We start from the raw sequence: 24,809 nt of genomic DNA, 5'->3' as shown, positions 1-24,809 counted from the left end.
TGTTTGTAGAGGCCTTGGGGTTAATTTCCAGGGAAGAGAGGCAACCTTGCAATTAGGAATGTTCTCCGTCCTCATAAAGGTTCTGAGAAGGAGTGTCTCAGGGTTGGCGCATGTATAAAATATGCATTAATGATAAGAAGAGCCATTTTTGAGAGCTTCCAGCCCCAAGTAACTTTATTTTACCCACAAATTAGAAAAGAAATTAAGAACAAGACAGGAAAATTTTAAGTTGCTCAAACCTACAAACTTAAAACCTCTGCTTCCTCAATACTACATTTCACCAGCAAAAGAGCAGTATGTGTTCATTTTAATCGGTGCCAAGTATTCAAACACAAGAACCTACGGAGGTGTTATGAAAGACACTGCACTTTGTTGTTTAAGACAGGCAAACCAGAAAATGAATATTCTTAAATAAACAGAAAGCAAAGGAGAGCCTGAATTCAAATGATATCCATCAGTTACCAAGAGTTCTGGCTGACCTAGAAACCAGGTTTGAGGGGTTCTAGATGTGGAAAGGAATAACTAGGTGGACAGGTGACCAGGGTAGCAAGTCATTTTCACATCCCTAAAGTGAACTGGAAATCTGCCATTGGTCCCCATGCCCCACTCTTGCCACACTGATGAAAGGTGCCTTCATCCTGCTGGGGCCAGCTCTGCCCCCACCCAAAGTAAATATTGAACAAATATTTGAAGAGTATCATTTAAAGGAGGTGGCAAATTATTCACCTGCTTGAAGCACTCATCATTATTTGGAATGCCTCTTTAAACTCTACAGCTTTTTAAACGAAGAGCACAGAGGGGAGGTGGTATAGCACCAGGATTGTTGATGTTGGAAAGTGGGTAAAAATTATCTTTACTCCTTCACCCCTCACACAAGTGCCCAGTACCCTTTGGCTGCCCATGGTCAGGAAAGGCTGACATGGCACAAGGAGAAAAAAATGCAAAATGAAGCTAGGCCTGTTCTTGCACCCAGTACTGTCTCAATTATGCTTGATGCCATGAGGCAGGACCAAGGGGAATATACTATTTTTTTTTAGGACTTCTTAGGTGCCAAAGATTCTTCTCATTGCATTAGCTCTTTTGAATTCTCACAACAACTCTTGGAAGAAGTCACCACTATTTCCATATTCCATATGAGGCTCAAGGAAAGTTAAGGAATTTATCCAAATTCACACAGGATTCAAATCTGGGTCTAACAAGCTCCTGCTCATACGAGACAGCCTTATTTACCTTTTAGACTCTGTGTCATTCTGGCCTGGGCCCTTGGCCACCAGTTCTGGGTCAGTTGCCTCCACATCCCAAGAACTTGCACCACCTGGGCTCAACCAAAGTCCTGCCTAGAGTGTCAGGACCTGCCCCAGGCTGTTGGGCATCTGGGCCAGGAAGCCACACGACCTCAGATTTTGGCTTCTCCCATCATTTCTGGACTTAGCTAAAAATGCAGGCTGATTTCCTGGACATCTGGTTTCCCTGACTGCCACCAAAGGAGGCCAGAGAAGCAACCCAGAAGTGGTGCCCAGGGAAAGTTACCTTCCCACTGGAGAGACCCAAGCTGACAATTTTCCTCTACCTCCTCTCTTCCAAGGACTGCTCCAGGCACAGTCTCTCTGAACATCCTCCCTAAAGACTTCTCATGTAGCTAAACAGACACATCTATGAACTCACAGGCCCCGAGTCTTTAGAGCTGTTTGTGAAAACATCCCTGGCATCACTTCCCATTCTTCCCTGACTCCCTTCACTTTTCCCTCACCATCATTGCTCTGAGATGGCACTTTCTAAGTAAAGCACCAGCTTCAGGCTGTATCCTAGGGAACCCAGGCTTTCTGGTTTTGTTTTCATTTAGCTATATGTTTATTTCATTGTTCTTAATATGTGATCAGTAGCTACAAGCCTACCATTCAAAACAAATGCTAGAACCTTGACATAACCTTCATCTAACCATGTGGCTTCCCATCCCATTCCCCATCTTTCCCTATACAACTATAACCATGATCCAGAATTCTTTCACTTTTTAAAATATATAGTTTTATTGCATCTATATATTTTTATATAAAGTATACTCATATTCATTTTCTCAACTCTATAAAAATTATGTCATATTGTATACATTTTGAGCATTTGCTTTATTCACTTAATGTTTTGTTTCATTGCTAGCATTTATCCCCATTGTTGAGAACTAGTGTAGTTCATGTGTTTTTATTGCCATGAAATATTCAGTTGTGTAAATATATCATAGTTTATCTATTCGCTGTGCTATTGATGGGCATTTGAGTTGTTTACAGGTTTTCACATTGTGATCAGTGCAACAATGAACATTCTTTCACACCTCTTCTGCTGTATATCTGCTTGAGTTTCCCTTGGGTCCATCCCACGGAGTGAATTAAATGTTGGGTCATATGTATATGAATATTCAACCTTAGAAGATAATGCCAAAGTGTTTTCCAAATTAGTTACACAAATTTGTGTCCTTTCTATCACACCAAGAGTGTTCTCTGAAATTCACTTTTTATAGTCCCCCTTGTTCTGATAACTGCCAAAAATAAGAGTTGCTGGTTGACAAGGAAATATTTCATATCTCCTCTGGGTATTTGCATTTTTAAAGAGAATGCTTGGAGAGGCAGTGTTTTAATCCAAAGCAATGGATTTCTCTGACTAAATATTTCAGGGCCTCTATCTCTATATGCTATATCATATTTACTCATTCAATGCTTCACTGGAATGCTTGAATTCTGCAGCTGTGTGAGGCCTGAAGACCAACTAGTGGGACCTGCCTTCAAACATCTTAATGTCTGTGTGAGAAAAACAAATAGCCTAATTATATTGGACTTGGATGCCATCTTGGTCTTCCTATCTGTTCATCACGGTTTCCCAGGTAAGTAAGGTATTTCTGATTGACATTTCAGTCTTAATTACCAGACCACTAGGGAAGTCCCTTGAAAATATATTTCTGTTTACTATTTTTTCTTTCAGCTTATCTTTCCTTTTAGAATGTAAACTCTCTGAGGACAAGAATATCTTATTCTGCTTTGAGGTGAGGTGAAAATGAAGTCGCTCAATCGTGTCCGACTCTTTGCGACCCCGTGGACTGTAACCTACTAGGCTTCTCCGTCCATGGGATTCTCCAGGCAAGAATACTGGAGTGGACTGCCATTTCCTTCTGCTTCATATGACTAAAATTTACCAAAGTACCTGGTCCATATAGGTAATCAATAAATATTGGAAGGAATAGGTCTGTTTTCATGCCTCTCTATCTTCTCAAATGATTGGCCAGCATCGAAATTAAATATGCTAAGAAAATTCAGTCTTCCCTAAACTAAATTGTGAAGGAATCCAAGTTTGTTTTATTTCTGCTTTCGCATTTTCCTTTTCTCCAACACTGAGCAGCCTCTCCCCATACTTCCCAGGCATTCAGAATCCCTTTTGCATCTTCTTGGCAGCCAGGAACTTTTTCCTTTAGTTAAGACTGTCCTGGGATGGTGCCCCAGATTCCAAGATTATTCCTTATTTCCTACATTCCAATTAAAATTCCCACTTTTCTCACTGCCAGGAGGAAAAATAATCAGATAATTTTCTGTTGAAGTATTATGCTGTAATAGACCACTTAATGCAGTAATTCTCCAAGGTTGGGTGGTTAGGGTTGTCCTTGTTCTCTTAGGATTATACCTTGATAATAAAAATCAAAGTTGATAAACTCCTAGGCTTCTCATCATTAGGTCATTCCAGGAAATGAAAAAAAGAAAAAGAAGAAGACAAACAAGAAACTAGAAGAGTTTATCTAAAAACAAACAAAAACCTCGATTTTATGGCAAGGAAAATTACAATAATCAAAGAAATTGTTTCAGAAAGCAAAGACCAATTTATCTAGCTTGTGAGAAAATTACAAGTATACTTGCTTTTAAAAAAAACTGGGGAGCATAAAATATACAAACTGATGAAGTATAAAGAATGATCACAAGGAGGTTCTCCAAAAGAATCCTTTAAATGGCCAACTCTTAAAGTGTATTTAAAGCAAAATTCCATTTACAAAAATTATCTTTACGGTTAACTTTTTAGGAAACAAGCTACTGGATAAAACACTTTTTTTTTGCCTCCTAGAGAAATTATGAACAAACTTACATTGCCATCATTCCATCAGCATCAGATTTTTTAAGGTCAGTTCCTATTCAGGTCTTTATTTTCCCTTTTGTATCACTTAAGAAGATTGGTTTCTGTTGTTGATAAGAGGACAGACTTCCTGGGCATGTCTTGGTCAACACTGACAGTGGTCATTCAGGCGATCTGTTCTCTCTTAATAAATGCCACAGTGTCACTCAGAAGAAGATCATGGTGGTCCTGATGCAAAATCGACAGGGTCAGAATCAGGAGGGAAATGCTTCCATGCATTTCTTTGGGTTTTTTATGTTAGGTACAGGAAGTTCAGATCCTGAGGCAAACCTGTCCAGCTTGCTAAAGAAAAAGCACTTCATCTGCTCAGTTTACTGTCCCATGTCTATCACACCCTGTTCTCTCCCTGGCAGGAAGGCAGTTCTCTGCACTTGCAAATAGAATAAACAAACTATCCATAGAGAACTAGTGGACATTTTGATTTTTATTTTCTAACTGATTTCACAAGAGTGAAATATTAGGTTGGTCTAAAATTAATTGCAGTTTCAGACCATGAATTTTAAATTGTTATAACTAGGCTCAAACATATCTTTATTAATCAAAATAGGAGCCATTACAATCAACACATTTTTGCCAATGAGAAATAAGTTCATTTATTCCTGTAGCATAGAAATCCATGCTTCAGGGCTTGATGAGCTCTTGGAAAGCACTTCCTGCCTTCTGTTGGTTGTGGAAGCGTTTCCCCTGCAAAATGTTGAGATGCTTAAAGAAGTGGTCAGGTGAATATGGCAGATGAGGCAAAACTCTGTAGCCCAATTCATTCAACTTTTGCAATGCTGTTTGTGCGACATGTGGTTGGGCATTGTTATGGAGAAGAATTGGACCCATTATATTGACCAATTACAGTTTTTGGTGCATCTCACCAATTTGCTGAGCATACTTCTCAGATGTAATGGTTTCACCAGGATTCAGAAAGCTGTAGTGGATCAGAAGGGCAGCAGACCACCAAACAGTGACCATGACTTTTTCTAGTACAAGATTAACTTTGGGAAGTGTTTTGGAGCTTCTCAGTCCACTGAACTGGTCATCATCAGTTGTCATATACAATCCCCTTTTCATTGCAGGTCACAATCTAATTGAGAAATGATTCATTGTTGTTTCGTAGAATAAGGCAAGACGACACTTCAAAACAATGAATTTTTTTATTTTGGGGTCAGCTCATGAGGCGTCCATTTATGGAGCTTTTTCACCTTTGCAATTTGCTTCAAATGCCAAATGACTGTAGAATGGTCAACACTGAGTTCTTTGGCAACTTCTTGTGGAGTTTTAAGAGGATCAGCTTTGATGATGTTCTCAACTGGTCATTGTCAACTTCCAATGGCCAGCCACTGTGTTAAGGCTCTCATCTCCTTTGCAAAACTCCTTGAACCACCACTGCACTGTATGTTTTTTAGCAGTTCCTTGGCCAAAAGCATTGTTGATGTTGCAAGTTGTCTCTACTGCTTTACGACCCATTTTGAACTTGAATTAAAAAATCGCTTGAATTTGCTTTTTGTCTAACATCATTTCTATAGTCTAAAATAGATACAAAATAAACAGCAAGTGATGTCATTAGCAAAAAAAAAAAGCAAGAAATGTGCATTAAAATGATATATAACATAACTACATTTAAGAATTATTCCAATACCAAATGGCAAAGTTCAACAATGTAAAACCGCAATTACTTTTGCACTAACCTAATACAATACAAAACTTGAAATCTCTATGTAAAACCTAGGGGGCAATCTGCTTTCCAGGGAGACAATAAAACAAGGAAGTTTTAAAATAACTAATTATGATTTAAAATGGCTCCGAATTGGACTCTAAAATTTCCATATCCACCATGTTCCATAGCCTAGGTTACCTCTTCCCCTCCATCCCTGGATATAATTCTGCAACCAGCTTATGACATCTTCATGTTTGTCTTCATTCCCAAGTCCTGATTTGTCAGAACTACGTCAATGTTAATCAACATATGTAAAGTTGGTACCTTACAAATATTCCCATTAAACAGAAATAAGTCAAAGGAAATCAAATGGTAATGCTCCAGGAAAATTTGTAGATTTGACAAAGCTAGGGCAGGAGCCAGTGGTTTATGCATCTAGATGTTATGCTTTTGTTGTTGGCAGTATTGTGCTGCTGGTGCCAACCTGCTATCTATTCCTGCTTATTGTCACCATATCTGGGACCTGAGATCTCATGACCGACAGGTTTAGAAAAGATCAGCTGTCTTGAACCTACCTGCTAAGGATCTTTCATCTTCTATACTACTCCTATAGTGTTTTTCCTACATGGAAATCTGACCATGTGTCTCTCTTTTGCCTCAAAACAACTCACTGCCAGAGAATAAAGTCCAAACTCCTAGCCAGGCATATAAATCCCTTCCTCCACACTGCTCCTCCTACTCAAAGCATCAGACATAAATCTGAGGTATTTGGTGCCCCAAGAGAACTCCTCTCTCCTCTGCCACCATGCCCTACCTTCTGCTGCACCTCTGAAGAGAACCCTCTCATCCACCTTTGGAACTCGCCTCATACCTCTCAGGCTTCAGTGCTATATCACTTCCTCCACAAGGCCTTTCCTGATAGGCTTTCTTTCCTCTGAGCTTCCCTCTCAGCAAAATGAATATCTTAATTCCTGTACCTCCCCTTAATTCCAGGGTCACATGGAAGAAATGACAACAGTCTCTGAAAAATGCAGAACACTACATAAACTCCAGGTTGTGTTATTATAAAAGTTATAATACAATAAGCCTTTTTTCTTCAGGAACCTAATTATAGCACTTGTGATCATTATTATGAAATTAGCCTCCACAAAGTAGAATGTTTCCCGTTTATTGCTTAAATGTGAGCTAAACTAAAAATGGGAATGAGAACTATGCTTACATCAGCCACAAATAGATTAAAATTGGACCTATACAGAGAGGATTAGTGTGACCTTTAAGGCTTCCCTGATAGCTCAGCTGGTAAGGAAACCACCTGCAATGCAGGAGACCCCAGTTTGATTCCTGGTTTGGGAAGATCTGCTGGAGAAGGGATAGGCTAACCACTCCAGTATTCTTGGGCTTCCCTGTGGCTCAGCTGGTAAAGAATTGGCCAGCAATGAGGAAGACCTGGTTTGATCCCTGGGTTGGGAAGATACCCTGGAGAAGGGAACAACTCCAGTATTCTGGCCTGAAGAATTCCAAAGGGTCACAAAGAGTCAGACACGACTGAGTGACTTTCACTTTTGCCCAACGCGATTTTCAGTATTTTAGGGTTAGGGTTATTGTATTTCATTATTTTGCAACCTTTCTGTAAATCTAAAATTATAGTTAAAATTTTTAAAGACCTCAGTTTAATTATTTTGGGATTAATTTACTGAGTCCATTGAGTCAGTCTATTGTATAATTTATACAAATGAGTGATTTCTGTATTTTTCTAAAATGACTGTAGAATTCATCAGTGAGAAGAAAAGAGCTGCATCTAAACCCAAAACTCAGACTTTAAACTCATGGATATTAAACACTATCAGATAAAAACTTTTGAAAAAAGGACAAATATTGGTTGAGAATGAGTTATAGTCTCATCTTACCAATAAAATGATCAGGACTCTGTACTGCCATTGACTCTAACTGCCAATGTTACAGTTAGCCAATGATAAGACTTCCCTAAACACAGCTTCCTCCTGACCTTTTGTACATCCTCAAATTCCAATGTCATATACTACCATAGGTAAGTCTCAACAATACTACCTCAGACAGGGAAGTTTTGCTGTACAAGTATTATTTTCCATAATGAACCTGGTAGAGAGTAGAGTATGTTGTGTCCAGAACTTCTGGGTCTTTCCTCAGATTCCAAGAACAAATCAGAATATGACCAATGTTATATTCAATGTTAAACAGTTATCTGAACATTCTTCTCAGATTTTGAACAGTTGTGCCTTCAGTGAGATGCTGTTTAAACACTCTTGTTTCTTGAGCATTCAAAAAATTCACAACTATCTAGTTGCCTAATCATATTGTACTTGCTCTGTCAGCCACTCCCAGCTCCTTCTTAGGGAAGTAGGAGCTCCTCTGAACTCAGGTGACTGGCAGAAGCAGTGATGGACTATACATCACCAAGGGTAACAGCTGTAGCTCACTCCCCCTTGGTTTTGCCCAGTCAGAGTATATAAATGAATTCTGATAAGCGACCACATTGTCTTAGCACCAATGGCTTCCTGAAGAGAAACAACCATGCCTTCCATTAGTGGGCGTGAACCAGAAGCAGAAGAGAAAGCAAAAAAAAAGAGGCAGAAGAGAGGAAATAGAAAGTTAAACTTCTCAGAGGCTGAGAAAGGGCCATGTCAATTCCAGTTTAATACAGAAAAGCCCAAACTGGCTTACTACATTAGAGTACATTTTTTATTTACATGAACAAATAAAGCTGCAAAGTGAGCATCGTTCTGACTTGTCAGTGTGTATCTGATTTGGAAATAACATGAGAGTCTAATTTGAATCTTTGTGAATATGAAGCCCAAGCCAGAGAGCACTACTAGCCAACTCCAGGGCAAACCCCAAAACCTCAACAGAGTGGAAGTAAAAGTTTAGAAAAACAAACTAAAGAGAATACAATGAGAAGAGTACCAAGGAAGCCAGTATGAAGATCACTACCATGGGAATCCCATAACTGGGTGCCAGAAGAAAATTTTTTTAAAGGGGGTGGGGAGCAGGAGGACCTGAGGTATTCCTTACAGTGGTCTCAGGAGTAGTGAGTACTAATGCATGGTCACCTTCCACTGATTCTGCCCTAAGGAGCAGCTCTGAAGCCTTCTTGTTTGGTAAGAGGAATCTACACTCATTCACTAGGTATCCACTGAATATAAGGCACTGTGCAGGGATTGAAGAATGGAAGTTAGGATCAAAAGAATAAGATTGTCTCTGTGGACCAGGAAATTGAAACATGTTCTCTGCATTCTCTAGGAAACAAACAAGGAGGTAAATAGGTCTCAAATGAGAAAGGATTAGCTTCTTAGAAAGAAGGTCAGTAACACTTGAGTAACTTCAGTGGCGAGGAACCTGCTGACTCATAGATAAGCGCTTGGAAAATCAGTATACATAGGTAAATAATTGGAAGCTGGTATATTGAAATTCCATTGTGCTAGATTCCTTTCTTTCGTATTAGGGGTACATGATGTTAGTCCCTTTACCATACACTCCAAAAGGCCAGCATTTCATCTCCGAGAACTTCCAAGATACTAGGAAAGCCAAAAAGATCATTTCTTCGGGGCTCCGATAACTGGGTGCTAGAAGGTAGGTGTCACCTAGGCGACTCTCAAATGGGGAGCAGCAATTAGCCTTTTGTAGAGACTCCAAGAGCGTCCCACGTAGAAAACTTGACTGACAGGGTAGGAGAGGTGGGTAAATGGGTTAGAAGAAGCCTGTCGGACCAAGTCTTTTTCTGTTAGGTATAACCTTATTTGTAAATCGTTCAACCCTGACTCCAATGGTAAGTTTGAAAATAAACAATTTCCGTAAGAATGTTTGATCAATCACGTTCCTAAGAGAGACCCTGTATAGCGTGGTCGCTCAAAGTCCGTTGTTCTGCAGTAACTTTCCATCATTTTAATAAAAGGTCTCTAGCACCAGCCTTGAATCGCGCCTTCATTTGTGTCAATGTTATAAACCTAGCTAAAACATTGGGAAGAGTGACGGGAAGCCAGTATAACAAAGCTGTTGGGCCAAAGCCGTAGGTTTCCGGTGGATGGTTTTCGCTGCGAGCAACACTGGCCCCAGCTACGCCGGCGTGGGAGTGAGCGCGCGCATGCGCGGCAGGAATCCGAGCGCGGAGGCTGGACTTGAGGGAAGGGGGCGCGGCGCGCGCAGCATGGCGTCTAACATCTACTTGGTTCGCCAGCGGATCAGCCGGCTGGGCCAGGTACGGCTCGGGGAGGCACCGCCCCTTCCCTGCCCGTGTCCGCCCTCGCCTCCCGTGCCCGCCCCTCTCCGTCTCCGCCCCAGCGCCTCGGCAAGCGGCTCAACCGCCGCCGCCCCGCCCCGCGGCCTCCCAGGCCCGCCTCCCGGAGCCGCCCCTCCTGCCCTTCCTCACGGCCGTGGAGCTGTGTCTGGTCGGTCCCCCTCCTCCTCCGCCTAACACGCTTTCCCTCCTTCCCTCAGAGGATGTCCTCCTTCCAGCTCAACCTCAACCCGCTCAAGGAGCCTCTCGGCTTCATCAAAGTCCTCGAGTGGGTGAGTGCAGCCTGCGCCGGCGAGGCTGGGAATCGCGTCGCCGCGCCCGCTCCGGTTCCTGCTCCCCTTCCGGCGCCCTCTGCCAGGAGACTGGGAGCTCTGGGAACGGGGGCGCAGCCCGCCCCGCACGGGCCGCGAAGCCGCCTTCGCCCCCGGGGACGGGCTTGGACGGGACTGGACGCGCGGGGAGGGGAAGAGAGGCCGAGGCCTGGGCCTGCGCGGGGCGGGGCCGCTGCGGTCGGCATTGAATCACGAGTCCCTCGGCTGCCTCTGTCCCAGGCGGAGCCCCCCACCCCCACCCCTACACACACACACCGCAGCTCTCCTCTGGGTGTCCCCCGGAGAGTGGGGGTTCAAATTTCTCTTTGGCTTCACAGCTTTCCGCAAGGGAAGAGAAAACTTCCTGTTGCGGTCTAACCGAACCCGCCGGGCTGGAGTCGCGCTCAGGCCGGCAGGCGCTGCCTCTGCGCCTCTAGCAGAAGGGGCCAGTCAGTGCATTTCTGTCCCCTGCGGACTCGAGGCCGCGCTCCCTCAGAAGTTGGTGTGCCTTCTCCAAGTGATTTGACGAGCTCTTGGGTCTTAATATGCTTTTAAGATTGGCTCCAAGTTAAAAAGGATAAAATAAACTGGGACAGGGAAGCGGGCGGAGGTGGGGGGAAAAGCTCCAAACAAAATGCGTTGTTAGTCTGATCCACTGAAACACACGTTAGGAATCGCATGTTGGGAACACATTAGGAATCCAGTTTGTTTTCGGTATTTCGCAGCAGCATCCTGCAGTCAGCTTTCAGTCCTTCCCTGGGGACACTCTCAATCATTAACATCAAAGCAGATTTATTACTTCGACCTTGGTAATGATCACTTTGGAGAGCTTAGTGAATACACCAGGCACTGCCTTCAGAGTTAGTGGCCTAGTACATATTCCAGTGCTGGTTTTCAGGCCCGTATTAATAGGCAGCTGGCATCTGTTCAGTGTGCAGGCAGGTTGCTTTTGTAGCCAGCAATATTTACATCCGTAACTCTTCAACCCCGTATGTTAATAATAAAATGGTGAAAAAAACTTAGATTTCCTGTTTTAAATAACCTGCGGAGGTAACACAGAAACTCAGATTCTCTAATGAATGCTCAGTCTGATTTCCTTCCTACACCCGAAGTTTCCTATGTTTCCCCCAAAGTTTTACTTGGTGTTTTCTGAAAACTGTGCTAATTTCACACAAACGTTTGCGTTAAAGACACCTAAATGTACGTATTTAGGGTTCTATAAACATCTGTCCAGATTTAAATATAAAGATAATTACATTTGAGTATATAAAAATTTCACATTGCAAGAGGAAAAACACAGTTAACTTGGCTAATCAAATACCAAGTTTAAGGAAAAAAATCTTACACCTAGTAGTTTAGTCTTCTTGAGGATTATAATTAAACTTATAATTAATTTAAAATTTCACTTAAATGAAGTCAGTTGTTTATATTTGTGCTTACATTATTCATCAATCTTTTTTAAAACAACTTTTTTTCCTTTATATTTTAAAATATTAGTGGTAAGTTTATTAATGATCATAGGTGACATTTTTGAAAGATACCCTTTTTAAGCTTAGGAAAATACTACTGTCAGTTTGAACAATTCATTTTTATACAGAGACTCTTTCATGAAAAGAATATCCATTGTTGATGAGGTAGAGAATTATTTATTCAACAAATATTTGAGTATGTACTATATACCAGTGCTGTGCTAAGCACTAACAGACAAATGGTGAATAAAACGTGGTTTTTTTCCTTGTGACTTAATAAAAAACATGAACACAAATATAAATATGCTGTATGACCAATACTATAATAAAGGTATAGGTTAAGTGTAGTAGGTGAAAGGAAGGAGAAATCAAATTGCTTGGAGGTGTAGAGAGGATTTCATAGACTAAAGAACTTGTTCACTTGGGGAATGGGTGGGGAATGGCTTTCTAGGTAAAGAGGAGCTTATGCTCAGTGGTGTGAAAAGCTGAAGCAGCAGAGCCCTATTTGAGAACTTAAGTAGTTGAGGTTGACTGCAGTCTTTACTGGGAGGGAGATGGTAGTTTGAGATGATTCTGAAAGGTTTCAAATAGTTTGAATACTTTGGAGTTCATTCTACGAGCCAGTGCTTCTTAACCCTTTGGGTTACCCTTGGATAATCTAGGCCCTTAAGAGAATGCGTACATGCAGGTACAGAATTTTGTATTGTTTATTGTACAGCTTCCACTTAAGACCAGAATTCCTATTGTGTGTAGTGGATTTACTCATTCAAGAGTAAATAAACAAGTGGATAATATAATTAGATTGGCCTTTTAGAAATTTTTATTTTGTCAGCAGTGTAGGGGATGAATTGAAAAGGAAAGGCCATAATTGAAGAAAGGGAAATCTATTGTTGGAAGTATCAGTTCAGTTCGGTTGCTCAGTGGTGTCCGACTCTTTGCAACCCTATGAACCACAGCACGCCAAGCCTCCCTGTCCATCACCAACTCCTGGAGTTCACCCAGACCCATGTCCATCGAGTCAATGAAGCCATCCAACCATCTCATCCTCTGTCGTCCCCTTCTCCTCCTGCCCTCAATCTTTCCCAGCATCAGGGTCTTTTGAAGGCCTAAAACTAATCGCAGTGGAATTAGAAAGCAAGAGGTTTAGAAATTAGAATATATTTGTGTGTTTGCATGTGTTTAGTCGCTAAGTCTTGTCCATCTCTGATCCCATGAACTGTAGCCCACCAGACTCCTTTGTCCGTGGGGTTTTTCAGGCAAGAATACTGAAGTGGGTTGCCATTTTCTTCTCCAGGTGATCTTCCCCATCCAGGGACTGAACCCGCATCTCCTACATTGTAGGCGAATTCTTTTTTTTTTTTTTTAACTCTTCCTGAATTTTATGTATTAATTTTTAACTAATTTATTTAATTAGAGGCCAGTTACTGCAGCCGTGAAATTAAAAGATGCTTACTCCTTGGAAGAAAAGTTATGACCAACCTAGATGGCATATTCAAAAGTAGAGACATTACTTTGCTGACTAAGGTCCATCTAGTCAAGGCTATGGTTTTTCCAGTGGTCATGTATGGATGTGAGAGTTGGACTGTGAAGAAGGCTGAGCGCCAAAGAATTGATGCTTTTGAACTGTGGTGTTGGAGAAGACTCTTGAGAGTCCCTTGGACTGCAAGGAGATCCAACCAGTCCATTCTGAAGGAGATCAGCCCTGGGATTTCTTTGGAAGGAATGATGCTAAAGCTGAAACTCCAGTACTTTGGCCACCTCATGTGAAGAGTTGACTCACTGGAAAACACTTTGATGCTGGGAGGGATTGGGGGCAGGAGGAGAGGGGGACGACAGAAGATGAGATGGCTGGATGGCATCACTGACTTGATGGACGTGAGTCTGAGTGAACTCCGGGTGTTGGTGAGGGACAGGGAGGCCTGGCGTGCTGCAATTCACGGGGTCGCAAAGAGTCGGACACGACTGAGTGACTGAACTGAACTGAACTTTACAATGTTGTGGTGGTTTTTGCCATACTTTGACATGAATCAGCTACAGGTGCACGTGTCCCCCCATCCTGAACCTCCCTCCTACCTCCTTCCCCACCCATCCCTCTGGGTTGTCCCAGAGCACAGGCTTTGAGTGCCCTGCTTCATGCATCGAACTTGCACTGGTCATCTGTTTTGTATATGGTAATACACATGTTTCAGTGCTGTTCTCTGAAATCATGCTACCCTCGCCTTCTCCCGCATAGTCCAAAAGTGTTCTTTACAGCTGTGTCTCTTTTGCTGTCTTTCTTGCATATAGGGTCGTTGTTACCATCTTTCTAAATTCCATATATGTGAGTTAATATACTGTATTGGTGTTTCTCTTTCTGGCTTACTTCAGCCTGTATAATAGGCTCCAGTTTCATCCACCTCGTTAGAACTGACTCAAATGCATTCTTTTTTATAGCTGAGTAATATTTCATTGTGTGTATGTACCACAACTTCCTTATCCATTAGTCTGCCAGTGGACATCTAGGTTGCTTCTATGTCCTAGCTGTTGTGAATACTGGGCAAGCAAATTCTTTACTACTGAGTTACCAGGGCTTCCCAAGAATATATGTGTAGGATGAAGAAAAGGCAGGGCTCTAAGATGACTGCCAAGCTTCTGACTTGGAGTAGTAGTGGCACATGTAACTAAGACAGGTCACTAAGGAAAAGCCGCAGATTTTACGTAGGAGGTCAATAACGTTTTGGATATATTAAATTTGTGGTCTCTTTAGAGCATGTAAGTGGTGGTACCCTGTAGATATATAGGTCTAGAATTTAAAAGAAATACAGGCTGGAGATTCAGCAAATATTTGATTGTAAAGGAAAGGGAATAGTTAAGAGAATGGAGAGAAATAACCTCACCGTTAGAGATATTTCAAGAAGAGTACTCAGCAATATTAGGTGCAATGTGAAAGAAAGTGAAAGTGAAGTTATTCATTCGTGTCCAACTCTTTGCTACCCCATGGACTGTAGCCCACCAGGCTCCTCCATCCATGGAGTTTTCCAGGCAAGAATACTGGAGTGGGTTGCCATTTCCTTCTCCAGGAGATCTTCCCAATTCTCGGGATTGAACCCAGGTCTCCCGCATTGTAAGCAGACACTTTACCATCTGAGCCACCAGGGAAGCAGATTAGGTGCAATAAGTTAAGTAAAATAATTACTAAAATGCCATCTGTTGATTTTGGTAATCAGTAGGCTTTAATAAGGGCAGTTTTGGTAAAATCAGAAACCAGATGATAGTAGACCAAATGGATGTATGTAAGAAAGAGAATACAGTGAGGGTAGACCACTATTTGACTGTGAAGATGGGAGAGAATGAAAGTGTTAGTCACTCAGTCGTGTCCAACTCTCTGCGACCTCCTGTAACCCGGCAGGCTCCTCTATCGATAGAATTCTCCAGGCAAGAATACTGGAGTGGGTTGCCATTCCCTTCTCCAGGGGCTCTTCTGGACCCAGGGATTGAGCCTAGTTCTCCAGGATTGCAGGCAGATTCTTTACCATCTGAGCCAGCAGGAAAGCCTGGGTGGAAACCTATTTTAAAGATGGGAAAGATTGAATGTGTGTGTACACTGTAGAGAAGAAACTTTTGAATAGAAGGTTTAAAACAGAAGCTGAGAGAGATAAGACAAAGTTCCAGAAGAGAAAGGCCCATAGCAGGAATTTTTAAATGTGTTTTAAATGAATTGTAAGTTTCATAAGGTGTTGAAAGATATATGAGTTGCTTCTAAAAATAGTCAATAAGTTTCAGTCAAATATAAAATCTAGATAAAGGCTGTTTATTATAAATATTACTATCAGAATAATTCTCCAAATCAGTTTATCTTTAATAAGATTCTAGAAGATGTTAGACTAAGATGCAGTCTGATAATATATAACTTTCAAGGGGTTACAAATCTGAAGGCCTCGGAGACATGAAGACAAGTGCCCAGTAAATATTTATTGACAGGATAAAAATCCAGTTGCCAAAGCAGAAGCATTTCTACTTTGCTTCTAAACTGCAGCTACTATGCATATAATATATATGAAACTGTTATCTCCATGTTACTGAGGTTTAGAGAAATTAAATAACTTGCCCAGTATCCCATGGTTGTGATTACTATATCCTGGACACAAAAGTCTGTTCTTAGGCTTTTCAGTAACTTCCATTTGTGTTTCTGATTGGTCTTTTAATAAAGTTAATGAAAAGATTAGCAAAAATTTCAAGTTTAAGAAACAAAAATGTAAGATTCCTAATGTATTTTTTTCTTGTTACATTTATGTTTCTACTAGATCTTAGAAGTTAAAACAAATAGGGTTTTCTTGATTCATTTATCAAGTTTGAATTTTTTTTCTGATTTTATACTTATAATTAATGAGCAAATTCAAAAGAACATTTAAAAGCATTATTGTTTAGTCCCTCGGTCTGACTCTTTTGCAACCCCATCGCTTTGGGGTAAATTATTCTCCAGGAAAGTTAGTGTGAAAAACAATGATTAAGAAAACATACAACCATTTGAGCATTACATATGTCAATTTGTTTAAACAGCATACTTTTAGAAATAGGTGCTAGTTTATATAGAATAATCATCCCAAGTAGACCACTAAGATTTTTGCAAACAGGGACCATGTTTTATTGTAATTTTGTGGTTCATAATATAGCACAGAAGAACACAACAGAACATACAGATTGTATTACAGAGTACAGGGGATGAGGCATATTTAGACTCATGTTTGTTTCATCCATTTGCTTAATACTTAAATTTTTAGGCTATCAGTCTATGACACTGACTGCATTTTAAGGAACTTAATCTTTCTCTTAACCTTGCCATTTGTGTTCACTTTTTTTCTCTATTGTGGAAAGGGAGAAAAAAGGATTTCAAATGGTATTTTGTGCCTGACAGATCGTCTCTCTGTACATGTAAAACTTGGAATAGACTGATTTGACTTACCTCGTGCCTTTGCTTTCTATTTCTTCTACCTGGAATCCTCTCGGTATTTACTTTGAACACTCTCATGGGATATACAAAATGTTTTTTCCATAGACTATATATATATTTATGTTGTGTGTATATATATATGTACATATATATAGTCAGTGCTCTTAGAATGCACAAACATATACACATATGCACTTACCTCACACAAATAACAACCTCTGATAAAACATTAAAGGGAAATTTAAGGTAACGGAGCAATGCTGTATTATAATAAAGTGTTCTCAAACACTGGTCTCAGAACCCCTTTAAACACCTAAATATTGAGCACCCCAAAGAATTTTTGTGTATGTAGGTTATATCGGTCAGTATTTACCATATTAGAAATTTAAGCTGAGATTTGAAAAAAAAATTTTATTTTAAAATAATCACTTGAAAGTTAGAGTACACCAGTGACAACAAATGTGGCTGGTTTTTCTTAAAGTGAAAGGCTCATTCTATTCATTAAAAAAAAAAAAGATCTGACAGATATCTGAGTCTGAATAACTATATTATGTCTATTACTCATTCTTTCAAGTAAAACTCGTATTCAACGAAAAAAGTGACTATTTCAGGGAACAACTCAGTTGCTTAAATGTTCTCCCTGGAGACAACCATTGTATTTCGGTATGCAGTAAAAGTGATTTTTGTTTGTTCATTTGTTATTAAAGTACTATAGTTAATTTAAATTGTTGTTTTAGTTTCTGGTGTACAGCAAAGTGATTCAGTTATACATACATATATTCTTTTTCATTTCCATTATAGTTTATTACAGTGTATTATAGTTCTCCGTGCTAAACAGTAGGACCTTATGTTTATGTTTTCTATAGTAGTGTGTATCTGCTGATCCCAAACTCCTAATTTATTTCTCCCTGCCTCTTCTTTGGTAACTATAAGTTTGTTTCTTATGTCTGTGAGTCTCTTTCTGTTTTTTGTGTTTATTTGTATCATACTTTTAGATTCCACATTTAGGTGATTTCTTATGATATTTGTCTTTCTCTTTCTGACTTACTTCATTTAGTCTGATAATCTCTAGTCTATCCAAGTTGCTGCAAATGGCATTATATGCATTATTTCATTCTCTTATGGCTGAGTAGCTTTCCATTCTATTTATAGACTACATCTTCTTCATCCATTCATCAGTCAATGAACATTTAAGTTGCTTTCATATCTTGGCTATGTAAATGGTGCTGCTACGAGCATTGGAGCATTTTCAAATTCGAGTTTTCTCCAGGTATATACTCAGGAGTGGGATTGCCAGATCAATGGCAACTCTGTTTTTAGTTTTCTTAAGAACCTCCATGCTGTTTTCTGTGACTGCACCAGTTTACATTCCCACCAATAATATGAGAAAATTGCCTTTTCTCCACATTCTCTCCAGCGTTTATTTGTAGACTTTTTGATGACTGCCATTCTGACTAGTGTGAGGTGATACTACATTATTTGCAGTTCCCTGATAATTAGCGAAGCTGAACATCTATCAGGTACCTATTGGCCATCTGTATGTCTTCTTTGGAGAAATGTCTATTTAGGTCTTCTGCCCATTTTTGATTAGGTTACTTTTTGTTATGGAGTTGTGTGAGCAGTTCGTATATTTTGAAAATTAAACCCTTGTCAGTTGCATTGTTTACAAATATTTACTTGCAGTCCTTAGCTTGTCTTTTCAGTAGTAAAAGTATTTGCACATCTTGTTTCATCCCACAGAATTTTAAGAAGACGCAAGAGTCAGGATTTAATAAAAGTAATGATTTTTCTGTTTCATCAAAGACACTTTCAAGTAAAACTGGCTTTTTTCATTAACTGCAAGTGCATGGCAATGAACTGACAGTTTGATGCTTTTGCTGATTCTTACTGAAGCCTAGCAGTTTTACCCATCAGTGCTTTTGTGTTGGATCAGCGCAAATGCCAACACAGTGTAAAAAGCAAATGATGTAATAATATTGTGAAAATATTTTTGACCTCACAGACCCCTTGAAAGAGTCTTTGGTACTCCTTGGGATCCACAGACCACACACACTGAGAATTGCTTTTCTAATACAGGGTAGACGTCTTTGGGGACCAGCAATGGAACAGAAATATGGGTGGGAGAAGGACTATTCTTGGATCTGGGAAATAAATCTGAGAAAAAGCTTCAACCTATTTTTTGGATTTATGACTTCCATGGAGTAGAGTACTTAATGTACTAACAAAGACTTTAATCAGTCTACCTGCTTAAGGTCTGCTTTGTGATAAATTGAATATTCTCCTATGTTAGTAGTTTGGGGTCCCAAAATATAGATACAGTGTTTGCAAAGTAGGGAATTAGAAATGATTATAAAACTACTGGGCAGGGAAATTACTTATAAAACCACTAGACCAAGATGGAAAATGGGGAAATAACATACTCAAGTTGAGCCTGCATCAAATGTCCTGAAACACATGAAGAAACTAGTTCACTTAAAAGCTCAGATTATATCAGAGTACGTCAAGGCTGTATACTGTCACCCTGCTTATTTAACTTATATGCAGAGTACATCATGAGGAATTGCTGGGCTGGAGGAAGCACAAGCTGGAATCAAGATTGCCAGGAGAAATATCAATAACCCTTATGGCAGAAAGTGAAGAGGAACTAAAAAGCCTCTTGATGAAAGTGAAAGAGGAGAGTGAAAAAGTTGGCTTAAAGCTCAACATTCAGAAAACGAAGATCATGGCATCTGGTCCCATCACTTCATGGCAAATAGATGGGGAAACAGTGGAAACAGGGTCAGACTTTATTTTGGGGGGCTCCAAAATCACTGCAGATGGTGACTGCAGCCATGAAATTAAAAGACACTTACCCCTTGGAAGAAAAGTTATGACCAACCTAGATAGCATATTGAAAAGCAGAGACATTACTTTGCCAACAAAGGTCCATCGAGTCAAGGCTATGATGTTTCCAGTGGTCATGTATGGATGTGAGAGTTGGCTGTGAAGAAAGCTGAGTGCCGAAGAATTGATTCTTTTGAACTGTGGTGTTGGAGAAGACTCTTGAGAGTCCCTTGGACTTCAAGGAGATCCAACCAGTCCATTCTGAAGGAGATCAGCCCTGGGATTTCTTTGGAAGGAATGATGCTAAAGCTGAAGTTCCAGTCCTTTGGCCACCTCATGTGAAGAGTTGACTCATTGGAAAAGACTCTGATGCTGGGAGGGATTGGGGGCAGGAGGAGAAGGGGACGACAGAGGATGAGATGGCTGGATGGCATCACGGACTCGATGGACGTGAGTCTGAGTGAACTCCAGGAGTTGGTGATGGACAGGGAGGCCTGGCGTGCTTCCCTGGGCATGCCTCATGGGGTCGCAAAGAGTCGGACACGACTGAGCGACTGAACTTGAACTGAACAGATACTCATTTTTCTGTGAAGTGAAAGACAGCCATCCAAATCAAGAGTTGGAATACTGATTCACTCCAAAAGACATAAAAATAATAGAACAGTCTGACATGATTTTAAAATAGGTATATTTTGGTTCCCCTGAGATTTCTAGTTCCATATTCAGCTAAAAAATTGTCTAAGAATGTGATATAGATATGTTTTCAACATGTAATAATTAAGAGTTAGCAAAAAACACCTAGCTATTTCTTTCAATAGGAACTTAGGTTTACTTCTCATGGTTCAAATTCTTACGGTTTATGGAAACTACTAGCAGGCTATTTTGGAGAAGGCAATGGCACCCCCTCCAGTACTCTTGCCTGGAAAATCCCATGGACGGAGGAGCCTGGTAGTCTGCAGTCCATGGGGTTGCTAAGAGTCAGACAGGACTGAGTGACTTCACTTTCACTTTCACGCATTGGAGAAGGCAATGGCAACCCACTCCAGTGTTCTTGCCTGGAGAATCCCAAGGATGGGGGAGCCTGGTGGGCTGCCGTCTATGGGGTCGCGCAGAGTTGGACACGACTGAAGTGACTTAGCATTAGTAGCAGGCTATTTAGAACTTTCTGTGATTGTACTTTTCAAACAGATGGAAATAATAGAAAAGTGAAATTGAAGCACTTTGAAACTGACTTTACTGCTCAGTGCACAGTGGAAAGAAACTGAAATATTAACATTAGTAACAAAATGTTTTTTATATCTTTAATAAATGCTTCAGACCTTGACTTAGCAAAATCAGTACCTTGGCTCTAGGCATCTAATCTGACTGACTGTAAAAGCAGACATGCTATGATGGTTCATCTAAAATACTGAATGGTCATCTGATTTAGTAAAACAGCATGCATTGATTTTGGACATAGACCTTCATTTACAGTATACTTTTAGGTCTATTTCTGAAGATTTCAGTTATATAATTTTCCTGAATAGCTCAGTCATGAAACGAAATAGCAGAGGACCGTGCAACTAAAAACATGTAAAAGATATCTGTAAATTAGATGAGTACCAATGTCCGTCAGTAGGATCTTCTGTGAGCTGTGCAGTGTCTGGGAGTAGGAGCTGGAACTGGGACTCTGGCTGACTATCAGTATAAGATTTTATAGACAAAGCCCCAGATGCATGTTTTACTATGTCGTTATCTTAAGCATATTATATACTCTCATTAAATTTCATTCAGATTTTTAAAAACCCTTATTTCAGGTATTTGTCTAATAATTTTTTTCCCCCAACTTTTTCTGATTAAGTAGAATCTTTTTTTAACCTGGTCATATGGCTGGTGGATCCAATTCACAAAGAGTATTAATGCTCTTGGACATGAGTTTTTGTATTGTTACTGAGTAGTTTCTGTGAAGACATTTTTAAGCCACTAGTCCATTTTGTGAAGGTTAGTTTGGTTAAAAGTAAATAGTTTATTCTATAAAGTCAACTTGCCATGAACACTCACATTATGATACATGAACTCTGAAATAGAAGAATGGGTGATGGTATCACTGTCTGTCCTATGTTATGGGACTCCCTTACCTTCAGGATACCCCACATACTGTCCCAGCAGCTGACTCTCTGACATACAGGCCCAACATGGGTTTCAGCAGTATATTAAATTTAATGAAGCTTTACTTCCTTGTTTAAGTCTAAGAGTAGATATAAATAGACACATTTTCTTCTTGTACACCATTTAAATTGAGTACTCCAGTCTACTTTCGAGAGTAGTATTCTGGAGGGCCAGTCTAAAGTATGTATGAGTTACAAATATCTAAATCAATGAGGCATCTGTTGTGTCTCTAATGTGGGTCCAATGGGCCAGAGAGGTGAGTGGAACTCTAGACTGTCATCGTGAATATGGGACCTTTTGACCTGAATGGAAGCTTGCTCTCATCCTGTGCCTGGATTCTTAGTCATTACCCTACAAGTGGAATTTTATGTCAGCGGTTTCAGTCATTCTTAATGGGATAGAGTGGGGGCGGGGGGTAAGATTAGTTTCCTAAGTGACAAGGAAGTGTAAATCAGCATACCACCACAACTCATTTTAGACTAGAAGTACAAACTGAAATGCATATTGGAACCCCTCGTAAAGTAAATGAGTATAACAAGCTCTTTGGAAGAAGAAAGAATAATATAATTCATTGATTACTGGTAACTAACATGCATTCTGAGGGGTGGAGAGATGATAGAAAGTGACAGCAATCTGGAAAGCATATTCCATTTCTTAAGTGTCATCTGTCACTCATTTCTATGGGACTGTCACTTTATGGGAATATAGGTCTGATGTTGCCATAACTTTGTTTCCCCATTCACATGCGGGAAATCCAAATTTTCATGTGCAGCATGCTGATAATACTCACAACAGATTCACATTTTTCATGAATACTGGGAAGACCATAAATCTGTTTTCAGGCCAGGTTTCACCCGTGGGCTGCCAGAATATAAGTTCTAATTGAAATCAAAGTACTAGTACAATACAGGGAAAGGTGAGATGATTGGATAGCTTACCCTCAGATTGTTTGTACTTCATTTAGTAAAAAGTGTGTGCCTCATCCCTTTTTTCCCATAAAATAAAGACCAAAATGACAAACATGACATTTATTTATCTTCATAACAAAATGACAAACTTGAAATGATGAATATGTAAGACTTGAAATATTATTTTATATCTACATTATTGAGTATTTTTTTTCCCTTTAGTTAAGCAGTTACTTAGCATTTGGTGTATGTCAGGCCTTCTTCTAGGTAAGCACTGAAAACCCAAGAATGCAAAGATACGATAGTCTGCCAAGGGAGGGGTAAAGGCAATAATCTTAAAAGCAATAAGCTGTGGTACAGTGTGCCATTTATTAACTAATTTTTGTCTTAAGTGGCAAACTAGTTTTTATTATTTTGGGTTTTTTTTTTTTTTTTTAATGAGCAAGATGCACAAAAATGCCTATAACAGAAGTAATGAGCTCAAGTCTGGCAGCCTAGTAGTCAGAATATTTCCACCACAAGGAATCGGACAGGGCCTTAACAGATGAGCTTATTAGAGATGCAGGGTGGGGACAGAGGGGGAAATCCTGGCAGAAAAAAAAAAACATACATTCAAGACATAAATACTTGGTGTGTTTCAGAAACAGTAAGTATACAGTGCAATATGACAGAATTGTATAGGCCCTCGCACGGAGTACAGTGTATAAATCTAGAAAGATAATGTTGAGGCTATGCCTCTCAGCCCTGCCTCTTATGCCAAATTAAGAACTTCGGGCTTTATATGTTTTCTCAACCATGAAATCTCAACCATGGGAATGACACGACCAGATTTTTATTTCGTATCAGTATGACGTCACTCTAAACAGCTTTATGCCATAGAAACAGTGCAGACTACAGATGCCAGCCGTAGAGTACCTTTAAGCATTCCACTAGCCACACTAAAAAGTACGAAATGGGAGGTTAGTTTTAATAATACATTTTGTTTAACCCAATATATCCAAAATATTATTGTTTCAACAAGTAATCACTATAAAGTTTTTGATGAGATATTTTGCATTCTTTTTTTCGTACTAACTCTTCATAAACCACGGTATATTTTACATGTACAACCATCTCAGGTCAGGCTAGCCATTTTTAAAGTGCTCAGTAGCCACATGTGGCTTATGGCACCTTAATGGAGACTGCAGCTCTAGAGCCCACAGTAAAAGATGGATGGCATTAAGAATGAGTTTAAAAGTGAAGAGTCTGTTGGGTTAGTCCAAGGGAAAAATGGTGAGGGCCTGAACAAAGATAGTGGCAGGAGTGATGTACACAAGAAGTGTTACTTGCTCATTCATGTCCAACTCTTTGCGACCCCATGAATCACAGCACGCCAGGCTTCCCTGTCCATCACCAACTCCCGGAGTTCACCCAAACTCACGTGCATCGAGTCGGTGATGCCATCCAGCCATCTCATCCTCTGTCGTCCCCTTCTCCTCCTGCCCCCAGTCCCTCCCAGCATCAGGGTCTTTTCCAATGAGTCAACTCTTTGCATGAGGTGGCCAAAGTATTGGAGTTTCAGCTTTAGCATCAGTCCTTCCAGTGAACACCCAGGACTGGTCTCCTTTAGGATGGACTGGTTGGATCTCCTTGTAGTCCAAGGGACTCTCAAGAGTCTTCTCCAACACCACAGTTCAAAAGCATCAATTCTTTTGCGCTCAGCTTTCTTCACAGTCCAACTCTCACAGCCATACATGACCACTGGAAAAACCATAGCCTTGACTAGACAGACCTTTGTTGGCAAAGTAAATGTCTCTGCTTTTTAATATGCTATCTAGTTTGGTCATAACTTTCCTTCCAAGGAGCAAGTGTCTTTTAATTTCATGGCTGCAGTCACCATCTGCAGTGATTTTGGAGCCCCCCAAAATAAATTCTGACCCTGTTTCCACTGGTTCCCCATCTATTTCCCATGAAGGGATGAGACCAGATGCCATGATCTTCGTTTTCTGAATGTTGAGCTTTAAGCCAACTTTTTCACTCTCCTCTTTCACTTTCATCAAGAGGCTTTTTAGTTCCTCTTCACTTACTGCCATAAGTACTGTATACCAATATATTTTGTCTGCTTTCTGGTTGCTTCTCCTCTCCCCATATTCTGATATTAT

The 24,809-nt window shown here is 40.2% G+C and overlaps 1 protein-coding gene across 2 annotated transcripts in view; it reads left to right on the top strand.

The window, feature by feature from the left end:
- Positions 1-10,199: 10,199 nt before the first annotated feature.
- Positions 10,200-24,809, top strand: part of SYPL1 (synaptophysin like 1) — a 31,871-nt gene continuing 17,261 nt past the window's right edge. For both annotated transcript variants that reach the window (XM_042248518.1, XM_027968587.2), the window contains exon 1: positions 10,200-10,351. Coding sequence is in view for 1 of the 2 variants with exons in the window: in XM_027968587.2 (XP_027824388.1) it covers positions 10,283-10,351 (69 nt within the window). In the remaining variant the exon portion in view is untranslated. The remainder of the gene's footprint in view (positions 10,352-24,809) is intronic.

The sequence above is a fragment of the Ovis aries genome, chromosome 4, assembly GCF_016772045.2.
Source record: "Ovis aries strain OAR_USU_Benz2616 breed Rambouillet chromosome 4, ARS-UI_Ramb_v3.0, whole genome shotgun sequence".
NCBI lineage: Eukaryota > Metazoa > Chordata > Mammalia > Artiodactyla > Bovidae > Ovis > Ovis aries.
This window is presented reverse-complemented; position numbering and strand designations above follow the sequence as displayed.